The sequence below is a fragment of the Prionailurus viverrinus genome, chromosome D4, assembly GCF_022837055.1.
Source record: "Prionailurus viverrinus isolate Anna chromosome D4, UM_Priviv_1.0, whole genome shotgun sequence".
NCBI classification, from domain to species: Eukaryota; Metazoa; Chordata; class Mammalia; order Carnivora; family Felidae; genus Prionailurus; species Prionailurus viverrinus.
The window spans coordinates 3,456,336-3,471,357 of NC_062573.1; the positions used below are offsets into that span (position 1 = coordinate 3,456,336).

At 39.3% G+C, this 15,022-nt stretch overlaps 1 protein-coding gene across 6 annotated transcripts in view; it reads right to left on the bottom strand.

Moving 5' to 3' along the window:
- Positions 1–15,022, bottom strand: part of GAPVD1 (GTPase activating protein and VPS9 domains 1) — a 76,467-nt gene that overhangs the window by 12,118 nt on the left and 49,327 nt on the right. For 3 of the 6 annotated variants that reach the window (XM_047829626.1, XM_047829628.1, XM_047829625.1), the window contains 9 exons: positions 13,968–14,102; positions 13,380–13,499; positions 9,261–9,338; positions 8,755–9,125; positions 7,702–7,789; positions 6,618–6,698; positions 2,955–3,077; positions 1,293–1,422; positions 168–277 (listed from right to left, as the gene is read on the bottom strand). In XM_047829626.1, coding sequence (XP_047685582.1) covers positions 168–277; positions 1,293–1,422; positions 2,955–3,077; positions 6,618–6,698; positions 7,702–7,789; positions 8,755–9,125; positions 9,261–9,338; positions 13,380–13,499; positions 13,968–14,102 — 1,236 coding nt within the window. Of the gene's footprint in view, positions 1–167; positions 278–1,292; positions 1,423–2,954; positions 3,078–6,617; positions 6,699–7,701; positions 7,790–8,754; positions 9,126–9,260; positions 9,339–13,379; positions 13,500–13,967; positions 14,103–15,022 lie in introns of those variants that run through there. The other 3 variants (XM_047829630.1, XM_047829627.1, XR_007146249.1) reach the window with 2 other exon arrangements.

Genomic DNA, 15,022 nt, shown 5'->3' on the forward strand with positions numbered 1-15,022 from the left:
ATTGTTGAGAATTTCCATTGTATACCATCCCTCAGCCTTTGGGATATCCCATTCTGCTCTACCATGGATCAGCAGAACTAAACCATAGGGAATTGTTACACAGCTTAAATACAGTGGAATACAGGCGGTTTCATATGATCCAACCTATAAATACAGGAAAAACTTACCTTCTGGGTCTGTGTGGTCTGGTAGACCATTCCTTGTTGAATGGGTTAGCACTGGGAAAGCAACGGAATCCGCAGAGCAAAGAGCAAGTCTCAGTTTCTTTTTTGCATCTCTGAAGAATGAACCAAAAGTACATTAATTTCTTTATCCAGAGATGGTCATATTTTATGAACACTCACTATACAAACTAATATGCTACCTCAGGACTCAGATGTTTCGAGCAGAAATAAAAAATTAATTTTTAATTTACTGACAGCTCACTTAAAGGAACAGGCTTTACTTGTTACCCGAGGAGCAAGGCTATATAAAAATGCTCTGAGCAAGGACTATTCTGTAAAGTCACCAGAATCAAACAAATCCTTTTGGACCCTGTAACATAAACCAAATCCCACAACGGCCACTGGGAGGAGAATGAGAAAGCACCATGATGCCAGTGTCAGGAGGGACCACAGAAGTCACCAGAACCATCTCACCATCCAAACTAAGAACACTGTCCACCAGGTCTCCTGAGAAAGGTTGATCTTGACACAAGACAAGCTCACCACTCGACAAGAAGCCCTTTCTATCACTCTACTGCTTGAAACTGCGGCTGACCCTACCACCCACTTGGTCTCCCCCAGCATTTCCCACGTGGGCAGGGAGCTTGGGGTCTGCAAAGGCACTGCCACTTGTTTCATTTAAAGGACGTATGTGGTCCCTGTGAGCACACGAGGTGGATGTTTTTTCACTCCTGAATTAAAGTGTTTGATGTATGGAATCCAAAGTGAAGCAAGGTTTTCTCAGGAAACTGCATTTCATTCATTCTCTCTGCTTTATACTTTTTTTTTTTTTTTTTGGTTTGGTTTTTTTCTTTTAAGAGAGAGAGCACAAACGAGGGAGAAGGCCAGAGGGATAATCTTGAGCAGGCTCCACACTCAGCACAGAACCTGATGCGGGGTTCGATCCCACAACCATGGGAGCAGGACCTGCGCCGAAATCAAGATTCAGATGCTCAACTGAATGAGCCACCCAGACGACTCCCCTGCTTTATACATTTACTAGATGGCTCAATGAATCCTGACTTGCAGTGACAACAGTGCTGATGGAAAGTCCAAACCCACAAATTCGCAATCCTCCCAAAGAAATACCTGTATGAAAAAGCGGAGTCCTGAGGGTGGGCCGCTTGGCTCGCGGAGTCCGGGAGATCATCAGCCGACATGTTCTGCAGTGTTTCCTCACGAGGAGAGTCCTGTGCACTCTCACCATCACCCATGACCTCTACACAAACCCACCCCCAGAGAGGATAAGCAGGTTAACCTGGGGGCCTAGCACCAGTACGTGTTCAGAGCAACTCAACAATAAATTTGCACTGTGCTTTTCAGCCGGAGTGCTTTGAGAAAGAAGGAAAAGCACTTCATTTAAACAAGCTGATAGCAATGACAATAAATCAAGGGAGCAGTTGTTGAGAAGTGAATGATTTTTACTTCCTGTACCAATCTTAACTCAAAACAACAAACGTCTGTGACTAAACAGATAATGCTCTAATCAGATTCACTGAACCACAGAACCAAGAGGAGCCTCAAAAATCATTCTACATAAAACCCTCTTTTATAGACATGGGGTCTTGCCCAATCAGAAAGTGGCTTGCTGTAAAAGCCCTGGGCTAGCTGGCTGCTGAGGTGAACCACGCGCCCTAGTAAGGAGGCTGGGAGACCTGAGCGCCCTTCCCACTGCCCAAGAATGAGCTGGGACGAACTCACAAATGCAGCCAGGACAGATCTGTGGTTCCCGCAGCGGTTTTTATGTTTCTAATTAACCAATTTAGAGAATATGTTCATGTACAAAATCAAAAGGAATAAAAATTCGTTAATATAATAAAGATCCTGTCCTTACATAGGGCAAATATGTTTATTAGGAGATAATTTAAAATGCTTCAGGAAAAAATACATGGAGAGAAGGTGGCAAAATGTTAACACCTGATAAAGGTAGAGGGAATATGGACCTCGACTGTACTATTCTTTCAAATCTTTTGTTATTTATTTTTTCAAAATAATAAGTATGGGAAGTTCTCCTCTACTCCGGCTTCCCATTGTGCGCCCTATGAATTTCCCTTGAGCCAGCTCACATTACAGGTTTGTCAGATTCTTCCAGAGACACTGTGCACATACAAGCATAAACACATGTGCATACAATTTATGCTTTTATATACTTTTCCTCTCCTCTTCATCATGGGGATTATAGCTATTAAAAAGCTACTTTTTATTCAGATCACTTTTTTCACTGTGATACCAAAGTTAGTACAGTTGACCCTTGAACAACACAGGTTTGAAATGCATGGGTGCACATATACATGGATTTGCTTTCCTTATTTTTTTTTTTAATTTTATTTTTAAGCAATGTCTACACCCAAAGTGGGGGCTCAAACTCACAACCCCAAGATCAAGAGTCATAGGCTCTTCCGACTGAGCCAGTCAGGCACCCCTACATGGATTTTTTTCAATAAATACATACGGTACTGTGACTGTATATCCTTAACAATGATTTCCTTAACAACACTGTCTTTCCTCTAGCTTACTTTACCGTAAGAATACAGTGTACTAAACGTGTAACATACAGATATGTGTTAACTATTTGTTACTGTTAAGGTTTCCAGTCAACAGCAGGCTATTAGCAGTTAAGTTTTGGGGGAGTCAAAAGTCACATATCAATTTTTAACTATGCAGGAGGTTGGTGCCCCTACCCCCTTTCCCACCCCCCACCCCCACACTGTTTAGGGTTAACTATATTCAAATCTTTATCATGATTATCACCTGTACTTTCATAGTTTGCCATTGCTCCTTCACTGGGGCTGGTTCGTTTAATGGCATTCCTGTATTTGTCCAGAATATCCTCAGCGACCTGAGCTTGTGCACTGAGTCTAGGGCTGGGATCATCTGCAGGGGAAAGGAGAGTGAGAGAATTAGCTTCCCTTGGTTTGCACCAACTCTGATGTTAGTATGATACCAGTAGCATAATCCCAAAGACGGATTAGGAGGTGAGACTTAAAAAGAGCACATATCTCAATGTTAAGAGGCACCATGCAGCTGCCTGCTCGTCCCATTTCTAGGTCTGAGAGCCTTGCCACAGCACGCAATCGGGAGGATTAGCTCCACTTTCTCATCATCGCCAAAATTCTGCATGATGGTGTTAAGAAATTCAGTGCAGACTAAATGGATGATGGGTTTCTAAAGTGCTTATAACTCAAGTCACTGTTATTAGCAATGCATGCTAACAGAACTTCCAACAATGCATTGTTATAGGCAGATTCATTTATTCAGACATCTCCATGCTGAAGGGTAAAAAAAAGTATCAAATTTAGAATTAATCCCTTTTAAATAATAAAAAAAAAATGCCTTCTTCCATTCTTGCTGTATGACTTTCTCTCTCTACACATTTCAAACCTTTAGATATTAATATTCTGTCTCACTAAATCTGACCACGACAGTGAAGCTGCTGGAAGAGAGCACTTTTGTGAATCTAGCCACTGCTGGAGAGTGCTGGAAATGTACCCGGGGTACAGGGAGAAAAAGCTTATCACAATCACAGATGTAGCACTGTTTACTTTCAGGACCATTATCCTGTCAGCAAAATCAGCACACTGAAATGTGTTCCTGGAGCCTAAGATGGCAGAGTCATTAATTAACAGTCATCAAAGCAAAGAGCTGCTACAGATCCATGGGACAAAATAAAGTTCTATAGTGAAATGCAAACTCCTGACATAGATCCAGACCAAGCAGGTAACCACAAATGTCCGTATTCTGGTAGAATCCCATTTTTCAAGAAGTCTAACAACACATAAAAAATCACTAGATTATATATGTGTGTGCGTAATAGCAGCTAATAATAATAGCAGCTAACATTTCTTGAGCACTTACCACATGCCAGAAACTGTGCTAAGCACCTTTTACGAACAATCTCAATCATCACAACAACCCTACAGGGAGGTACTTTTATCACCTTCACTCTCTAGAGGAGGAAATCAGGTATAGAAAGGTTAAGCAGTATATGCTCATGGGCTCTTCCGTTTCCATGGAAAATAAAATTTAGTATCCATGTCTCTGTATAATTGCAGTAAATTACAGAAAAAGAGGATTTCCAAAGTAATTGAATCTTTCTGCTGTAATGGTATTTGAATTCATGAGAAAAGAGTTCTAATAAAATCTGATCTTCAAAATGTAAACTGATAAAACATCTATCATTACAAAATCTTTCTTTGGAAGGGGAGTACCTTTTTGCTATTGGTTTTGAGTGCTGTTGAGGGCTCTGAAAAAGGGAATAAAATTTGGCTAATCGTAAAGCCATAATGTCACTTATAACCTCTAATTCTATGCCGTTCTTAAGAATTTTTTCCAGGAAGGGGTACCTGGGTGGCTCAGTAGGTTAAGCATCTGACTTGACCTCAGCTCAGGTCATCATCTCACAGTTGGTGGGATCGAGCCCCACATTGGGCTTGGTGCAGACAGTACAGAGCCTGCTTGGGATTCTCTCTCTTCCTCTCTCTCTCAAATAAACATTAACAATTAAAAAAAAAAGAATTTTATCCCAGGAAAATAATGGAAATAAACAAAAAATGCTGTATATACAAAGCTGTGAGCATTATTTTCACAGTAAAAAACTGGATACCATTTAAGTATCCAAAAGTAAGAGAACATTCAGGAGGCCATAAAATGATATGACAGATTATCTGTGAGTCACTACAAATTATTAAAAACCAATCATGTCTAGTAGAAACTGGAGAGGGTTTATGAAATCACATTTGGTGAAAGAAGGATGCAAAGTTACACACATAATCTGATTCAGTCATGAAAAAGCCACATACAAATATGGAAAGACTGGGAAAGAACATGGAAAAAAAAAAAAAAGAACAGTTAGGGTGACTGGATTATGGACAGACTGTTAAGAAATATCCTTTCATAACATTTAAAAATTGTTTTAATGATAATTTTCAACAGGTAACTAATTAGAACTGGGTAGAAATATTTCTACATTAGTAGGGAATCTAAGTTGCTTGAATCAAATACAAAGAAAATGAAGTATCTTATGGAAAAAAACTTACCCTACTTAGCTTCTAGATTAGGCACCAAGAACCAAGAAATATGTTTGCCCAAAGACACAAGTAAAAAATAACTTATTAACTTCTCCAATGACTGATTCGACATTTTAAAAACAGATTTCATTATAAGAATTTCCCTCCATAAATGCTAGTGGTGTTCTAATACTAGGAATATGGACAGGAAACAAATGTTTCCAATTCTTCTCAGACTGTAATTCCTGAAGAAGACAGGACATGTGATTTGACTTAATAACTACAACACTTAGCACAGTGCCTGGCACGAGTCAGATGTTCAGAAAGTATTTGCTGATTGAATAAGAGAGGTTTGCTGGCTCTCGCACAGAACCATGGCCTGGAAGCCCAGCTCCTGCTCTCCAAAGCCCTTCAGTCCCACAAAGTCACCTCACCAGACGGTATGCTAGACCATGGAAATACATCCGATTAGAAGGAGCCAGATATTAGAATAACATGCATTAAAATGGGATTCTACCTGTACTATACTGAGCTCTCTGAGCAGGGTGTTCTTTGGAAACCTATGCCATTTTTTAATAAAAATCTTCATCTTAACTTAGTGGGATAACATAATTGAAAATCAAGGTAAGAAAAAAAGGAGGTGAGAAATTAATTTCCCTCTAGATGCTCTACAGTCCTCGGAAACAGTACAAAGCTATCAGACTCAAGGTTGGGTCTTAACACTACTCCTCAAACTCATTCCTTTTAGGGTGCTCATTCATAATATGCCAAACAGAAAGCTGCAAAAATACAAATGCTGAATAAAGTAAAACCCAACCCCTAGGTGTCTTTTCCTTGGGCCAGACAGCAATGTTAAAAGGATTCAAGCTGTAAAAAACTGGCAAAGTTCATAAATTTATGATACTGTTTGAACATTTTATCACACAAAAAGGAAACGATTAGGTCAAGCAGAATTTCCCTATGATCCCGAATAATCAAGAACTATAGATGGAAATAAATTTAGAATTCTCTGATCAACATTAGCGAAAACTATACAATCAACGTTCCAAAGATGTGGCATGCATCGCACTAGAACCATCACCACACTTCCCTAAAAGGCACTGCGTGTCATCATCCCACTGACATGTCGAGTTGTAGGGAATGCCTAGAGGCCCAGGATCGGGAGCCTCCTCATAAACAGAAGTTATGATAATGAGGATGATGATGGTGGTGGCGGTCTGCAGGAAGAGCACACTGAGATTCACTGTGGCCACCAACTGGATACCACAGAGCTATGAAGAACATACTCCCCACTGTACACACACAAACACATTCTTCTAGAAAGGCAACGCTTATGGCACCCAAGAAAAAGTGTTATGAAATATGTGCTCTGGGAATGAAGGAGCCAGGAAGTCCATGGTCTACAAACCTGTGAGTGTTGAGAATCTGTCAGGCCCCAGATCATCTTTGTCTTTTTCTTGTTTTTCTTTCTTTCTAAATGGTATAGGAGCTGGAAATTAAATAAAGTCAGTAGTGTGACATATAACATACTGCACTACTCGGAAGACAGCAGTCATTTTGGAGTATTAACTGGTGTGCCAACATTTCTAAGTGAAAGGAAGGTGAAAAGTTTAAAAGCTAAGAAATCCCGAGTGTCAACTGATAATCGTTCTTAAGAGAGCATTGAAGGTTCTTACAGAAGCTTGCAGAATCTGCTTTGGGGTCATCTGCCACAGGAAGAATGATTTAATTCGAATCTATTGGGACTAAATCAAAGCCACTGCCTCTTAACCTCTGCTCAAAAACAACACACTCAAAGCTCTCAGTCTCATTCTGTCCTCATCAAGTGGGCTTGAGTGCGGCGTGAAAGCAGTGTTCCTCAGCTCCTGAGTGCCACAGTGCCGAGAAGAGGCCTTCAGAAGAAGTCCCTAGCTTTAATCCTGGACGATCTCTCCTTGCAGGAAGAGATGCTTTTGTCAACTCAATTCTCAATATCTACTGGTACAATGCCAGGCTATTCACAAGGAAAAAAAAAAAAAGAGAAAGCAAATAAAACGATTTTATACAACTGCCTTCCAAAATACTCACTAATATTCAGGATATAAACATTCTCAACGAACATAACCATAAAAAGCTTAAGTTATTCCAGGAATGTAAAGGATAAATTTTCAATGTTTAATTACCAATAGCATCCCTTTTTCCTGCAATAATTATTAGCAATACATGTCAAAAGTCTTATCTTTAACTTCAACAATATATGATATTTAAACAGCCGTCACCTGCCTGACTTCCATGTATGAAACCACTACCACTTCATGCAATGAACAAGAACTATCATTTCTAAAGGTCTGTCTTAGCATTCACCTGAGTGAAACCATTTTCTATATCCTCAAAACAGCTAGAAACTTAGGCCCAGCAAGCCTCACAGAGAAGTTGACATATTGGCTCTCTGGAAGAGATTTGGGGGCTTTGCTTCTTGTTGCTAATATAATTCTAATATTTTATAAAATTACCTTTAGGCATGGCAGAAACAAAACGTTTTCTCCACCAAGGTCTGTTCCTGTCTGATTTCTCATCATCGCTATCTTTGCGCTCTTCAGTCTGTAGAAAAAGTTTGATGCTTTATTTGGAGTTGGACAGCAGGATAAATTACTATGAAAAGGATTTCAGTTTGTCTGTGAAATACAAAAACCACTCTTGTTTGTCTTAAAAGCAAACTGTTCTTATTGCTTCTGAAATATGGAAGTACACCTTTTAAGCACCAGACTATGATCTGCTTGAGGGCAGGCACTATCTCATTACTGTTAATAAACTGAAACCTTAATACACAGCCTAGCATACAGCAGGCACTCAATAAATACTTAGGGAAGGTGCAAGCGTAATGCAAATAAAGTCTAGAGGGGTAGCAGAGATGACAGCAGTAGTAGCACCAATAAAACTGAGTATGCACTGCGTGACAAATATTGAGTGTAAGGATATATATAGTCCCATTTAAACCTCACAGTCACCTTAGGAGATAAATACTACTATTAAACTTTTTATAGATGAGAAATAAGGGGCTAAAAAAGGTTATCTCCCCATCTTCCCCAAAGTTACATAGTCTGCCTGTGGCATAGCTGGGACTCAAACCCAGATCCAACCAACTTCAGAATTCTTGTTTTGATCACCAATTATAATGAGTTATTAAGATCACATGTCAAAGAGCAGAAACTGTAATTCCTTTACTGGCCTATCATGTGGCCTCAGACACATCATTTACTTTCTCAACTCAGAAGGAAACTGTAAGGTTTAAATGAAATTAAATAAAAAATTGCTTGCAGAAAAGTTAAAAGTGTCACAAAAATGCATAATATATTACTACAAAAGCAAAACAGTACAGGTTTCCCATGGACCACAGTTGTGGACAAACTAGATGGACAGATCACCCTTAATCATGACTACTGTCTGTCCTTCCTCTTAGATTTATATATGCCATGTTAATTTCAGATAACCAGACAGCCAGGCAGATAGAACACTAAAGCTGACCACAATCAGCACAATTCTTCGATATGGCCTGTGTCCCATACCTCTCCTCTTGAGGAGTCCTTACTCGGGGATGAAGATGATGAATGAGGTGCAGCCACCAAAGAAGTAGCACCAATGGCTGCAGCTGGAGGGAGTTCTCGTTCTTCGTTCCCTGGACGTCGGTTCCAGCTGGGATCGCTCATAGGTCGCCGGACAGATGAGACTATATCAGAGCTCCTGCTGCGAACTAATCTTTCAGGGTATGAATGCCTTTGCTTGAATGCTTCCATCTCAGCTGGAGTTAAAACATGGGAACCAAAATTTGGCAACCTGGCCTCATTTCCTCCCACAGCTCCTTCCAGGATTGGGGGATCTGGTGGTGGATGCGATGGCCTGGCATAGTGAACCTTTGGCCTTACCACAGCAGAAACCCCTGGAACAAGAGGAAAAAAAGTTTGCAACTGAGACAGAACTAGGCATTTTAATGCCAAAAAAGGCATTAACAAAGGATTTTGGCTCTGTTCTCCTGCCCAGGGTAAGAGTCAAAAAGCTCATTTGACTAGTTTACCTTCATGTGAAGACAGTGGATCAAACATGGCAAGTAGAGACTCTGACTGAGAAGGAGGAGAGGTCAACTGGTGGGCGCCTAAAACAAACAGACAAACTGTAAGAAATCAGAACTCATCACTCAGTAAGAGTTCCTACACAGTGAAAAAGGTTCTAGCATTCTTCCAAGGTTTTCCTTTTCTGATCAATAAAACTTGAGGGGCATATCAGGAAAAGAAAAAAAAAGAATGTGGGGTGCCTGGGTGGCTTGGTCAGTTAAGCATCCAACTCTGGATTTCAGATCATCATGATCTCATGGTTCGTGAGTTCGAGCCCACTTTGGGCTCTGCCCTGACAGGGAGGAGCCTGCTTGGGATTCTTTCTCTGCCCCTCCCTTGCTTGCTTGGTCCTCTTTACTCTCTCTCAAAATAAATAAATAAACAAACATGAAAGAAAAGAAAAGAAAAGAAAAGAAAAGAAAAGAAAAGAAAAGAGAAAGAAAGAAAGAAAGAAAGAAAGAAAGAAAGAAAGAAAGGGAGAGAGGGAGGGAGGGAGGGAGAAAACAAGGCACCTGGGTGGCTCAGTTGGTTAAGTATCTGGCTTTTGATTTCAGCTCAGGGCATGGACTTGCAGTTTGTGAGATCGAGCCTCACGTTGGGCTCTAAGCTGATAGTGCCGAGCCTGCTTGCGATTCTCTCTCTCCCTCTCTCTCTGTGACTCTCCCCTGCTCGTGCACACTTTCAAATGGAATAAATAAACATTTAGGGGGCACCTGGGTGGCTCAGTTGGTTAAGCATCCAACTTCAGCTCAGGTCATGATCTCACAGTTCGTGAGTTCAGGCCCCGAATTGGGCTTTGTGCTGACGGCTCAGAGCCTGGAGCCTGCTTCGGACTCTGTGTCTCTTTCTCTCTCTGCCCCTCCCCCGCTTGTGCTCTGTCTCTGTCTCTCAAAAATAAATAAACGTTAAAAAAAATTTTTTTAAATAATAAAAAAAAAGAAAAAAAAGAACCTAATATATTCTGATTACTTCAAATTCATGGTATGTTTTTATCTACCTACATGGATTTTAATGACATTTAAGTGGTCTAGCATCCACATGTTGATTACTTTTAATGGCCAAACTATATTATATTTAATGTAAAGAGTAGAGCCAAAAAATGAAAATCACATCAAAATCTTCAGAATGTCACAACTTCCCTGAGTGTTGTCTTCCTTCTACCTATAAAAATAAGGGCAGTATTACCTAGAAGGAGTATAAATAGAAAGTTGTAAAATTTGAAATTCTGATATTGCTCTCAGCAAATGACAATTTATAAAAGAACTCATAACAAAAATGAATAATAATACTACATTACACCACAAAACAAACTCGAAGTATTTTCAGCTACAGAGTAAAAATGACTCCTCTAAGCATATGTCTACACAGCCAAAATCAGAAATATTGAAACAGCTAATTAAGTATGCAGAGGCTAAAATTTTTAAATATATAAAAGAAACTATTACTCTAAACTTTTTGAGTCTGAGCTCTTTCATGATAATGAATGCTAGTACTTGGATTTTAAGCCTTTTGATTCTTCTTTTGTTCTAGGTCTTATATTCACCTTCCTTTATTAAAATCATAAAAATAGTGTATTGTTATGAAAGGCAGCTTAGAATATCAGTTCTAACATTTTGGTCTTAGGACTCTCTCACATTCTTTTGTTGTTGTTGTTAGGACACTTTGACATTCTTAAAAACTATTGCCCCTCAGAGCCTATTTATGTTGGTTGTGCCTATTGATAGTTACCATATCATAAATTACAACTGAAAACAAACATAAATATTTATATATTAATTCATTTAAACATATCCATTAAATGGTAACACAAATAACTCTTTTTTTTTTAATTTTTTTTTTTCAACGTTTATTTATTTTTGGGACAGAGAGAGACAGAGCATGAATGGGGGAGGGGCAGAGAGAGAGGGAGACACAGAATCTGAAACAGGCTCCAGGCTCTGAGCCATCAGCCCAGAGCCCAATGCGGGGCTCGAACTCACGGACCGTGAGATCGTGACCTGGCTGAAGTCGGACGCTTAACCGACTGCGCCACCCAGGCGCCCCCACAAATAACTCTTTTTTAATGAAAAAGTATTTCCCAAAGTAAAAAACAAGTAGAGCGACACTTTTACATTTTTATGAATTCCTTTAACATGTGGCTTAACAGAACACCTCTGGATTCTCATAAGCTTCTACTTTCAATCTGTTGCGGTATGTATTCTGGTTGAAGTATATAAAGCTGGCCTCACGCAGACATGTAGTTGGAAATGGGAAGATATTTTAATGTAACAGCCTTTTCAGATAACTGTGGACATTCTTCTGTGCTACCACACCAAATCTTGACAAGGAGTATTTTAAAGGTAAGCTACAATTTGGAATGTGACACCAAATCAATGAACTTTTTGTACTCTGTTACATTAAAATTAGTTGGTCTGTCTTTCTTGCACTTTAAATGATTTTTGTAACATCATGTATTGATCACCTGAAAAATATTGGTTTAATTAGATATACAGATCTTCCACAGGTTGACACATTTCAATACATAATATTAAAAAACCACAATCTTAATAATACCACCAATCTCCCCAGAAAAGTCTTTACGTATCAGAAAGCTGTCAAGGTCATGGAGGTGGATACAAGTTTTCCGAAATTCTGATTTTTATATGAAAGCGTGAATTTTATCATTGGCAATAAAGTCTACTGTCAGTTGTTTTCCTTGAGGTGATAGGCTCACTCTGTTAATTTTCAAGAAATGCGTGCCAAATACCCAAATCTGAATAACTACAGTTTTTGTCAGTCATTCTTTCAAGTAAAAATGGTGTTTTGTGAAGAACAAACAAGAAAAGAAACAGCTAGTTAAGCTCACAGCTCCAATAACCATACAAGTGCTTTTCCCTGAGACACTTCACCACATTTCAGAATGCAGGAGAAATGTGTTAGGGGTATTTCATATTTCCTCAGAATTTTAGACAGATGTGTACTCAGGGTTGAGATGTAATTAAATAATTTTTACTGCTTCATGAAAGACACTCTAAGTAAAGCTTTCTAACTAACAGAGTATACAGTGACCACTAACACTTTGCTATCACTGCTCTGCTTCATGCTAAGGCTCCAGCAAATTTACCCACCTTGGCCTGTGCACCATCAGTGTCAATGTCGACACAGAGAAAAGACAACAACCTTTTACTATTATGAAAACAGTTCTGACATCATACCCTGCAGCCCCCAAAAGGGCCTTAAGGGCCCTTAGTGGTCCATGAAGACTATACTCTGAAAATTGCTCATTTACAACAGTAGTTCTCAAATCAGGCTACTTTGTGCCCCAAGGGATCATTTGGCACTATCTGGAGACATTTTTGGTTGTCACAACCAGAGCGGAAGAAGAGAGGTGCTGTGCTCCTGGTAGAGGCCAGAGATGCCACTAAACATCCTATAATGCACAGAACGGGTTTGCATAACAAAAGAGTTACCTGGCCCCAAATACCAATAGTGTGGGGGATCAGAAACCTTGGTTCAGAAAAAACAAAGAATTTTTTTATAAAAAAGAAAAGAATCTAAAAACCCAGTACTCAGTACAAAAAACTACTGCTAGCATTTTGGTAGTTCTTTCCTGAACTTTCTCTATGATCGGTTTTGTAATGTTTCATTATCTTATATGTGGAAGTTCTTTAGGATAAAATTTCCAAAATTTTCCATGTGATTTCACATGCTTTAGAGGATTTAAAATCCAGTTGCATAAATTCTGAGTGGTTGCATCAAAATGCATGTAGGAATTCTAGTTTCCAATTCTCAGGTTGTTTCTTGTTTTCTGCCTAATCAATGTTATGGAGAACACCGGTATAAATGTTATGGACAACACCAGTATAAATGCTATTAGAAGCACAAGACTTTCTGCATACACGGAACTGTTTCCTTACAATTCATTCGTCAAGTGGACCAACTGAACCACATTTAGTTTTGAATTTTCAAGGCCTTCTATCCTGCTGCCAAATCATGCCCCAAAGTGCTAGAACAACTGGTACTATCACCAACAGACACGGAAGACTGCCAATGTCACCCATGAATGGGATCATTTTTAGGTCACTCTCATTTCTACTTCTTACCATGAGTTACTTCATCCATGTCTGGACTAGTGACAGAATCTTTACCCCCAAAATCAGAGCTGCACTCAGATCTCAGGTCTTCAATCTTATTGGGAATATCCTCGGAGGTCGCACTTATGCCTTTAAAATAAATAAAGTAAAAAATAAATAGCAAGAAGAACAAAATAACCACACAAAAAGTATATGAAGTTTGGAGAAATGTAAATATTCTCAAATTTTTTGTGTCCCAGTTTTATACATGTGAGACATTGGGTATCATATCCTTTTTGTTGTACTACTGCCTAAATATGTTTACCTTGATTTGTACAACATAACCACAAGTATCATGTGGTATCTAAATACAGTAGCAGAGGCCACCAAGAACAGATAGAATTAGAGAGAGAACACGCACAGACCATTTGCCAATTACTTCAACAGACTCCATAGAGCCACATATTAAGTTCTCAGAGATTTAAGGTCCCTCAGAAACAATTCTGTTTCCAGAAAATTCCTCAACTCGTAAATAAAACACCTCTGTTAGCAATTTTATAAATGGGGAGGTGGGAACACACCTTGCAATCCTTATTCCTTAAAACAAGACAGACATACCCGACACAACACTGAGGCCTGGTGTGCTGGGGCGGGAACTGACCTCCCTGACATCCGTATCATCAGATGTGCTGCCCAGTCCAGAACAGCTCTCCAGTTCTTGTAGACGTTCCTCCTGCTTTAGATCCGGGGCCTCTAAACAGAAGACATGAGGCGCCACATTAGTGATTCTGTTAGTATGCCACAGTTTCAGCTTGTGACCCAGATGAGGAAAGCTACCAGAGCATGAATGAAATTATTGTAAACAGATTTCTAAGTCTGGGCCAGTTAGCACAGCTGATCAGATTGAGTGTTAAAGAAGTTGAGGTTGTGATTTTCATCCCAATATGAGCCAGTCTATCGTGCAAAAGTGAAAACTCCGCCTGCAGATCACTAATCTCATAAAGTATGCTGTTGGTTAACAAGTAAACTCAACAAGAAAATACAGAATAGCTTAGCATTAAACCAATTACTTTCTAAAAAATAACTCCTATGGATGCTCAATAGATGGTAAGCTAATCCTACTGTCTCCTTATCTAAAGGTTAGCATGTCTGAATGCATTGATATTATAAAACACATATCAGAATCACTTAACTATTCTTGAGCCAAGCAGATCACAAAGAATGTAATTCAGACATACAGTTACTTAAATCTGGATTTTGGTAGTTGACATTTCATTGAAAGCAAAGATTTATCTTCATAATCAGCAAAGCAGAAATGCAATACGTAAGAAAAGAGAAAGTAAAAAACACTTTATATGCATTTATGATAATCCTGCACAAAATAATTCTCAGGACTCCAGAGTCTCAATTTCAGTACATTTCAAAAATATACTAGGTACCTTTTAAAGAGTCAAGTTCTCCCCAGGATAAATCTAGGCATGCTTACCAGACACCCAACCGCTCAGGGTCCAAGTTGTACTGCTATTTCTATTTCGTGACGAGTTAGTGGGAGATACCAAACTCAATGTCCCACACAGAACTCCGGTGAGTTGCTAACAAATGCTTACAAGTAACTACACACAGAGTCAAAAAGCACCTGCCATCTTTGCCTATGTCCTGCAACACTGCATTTT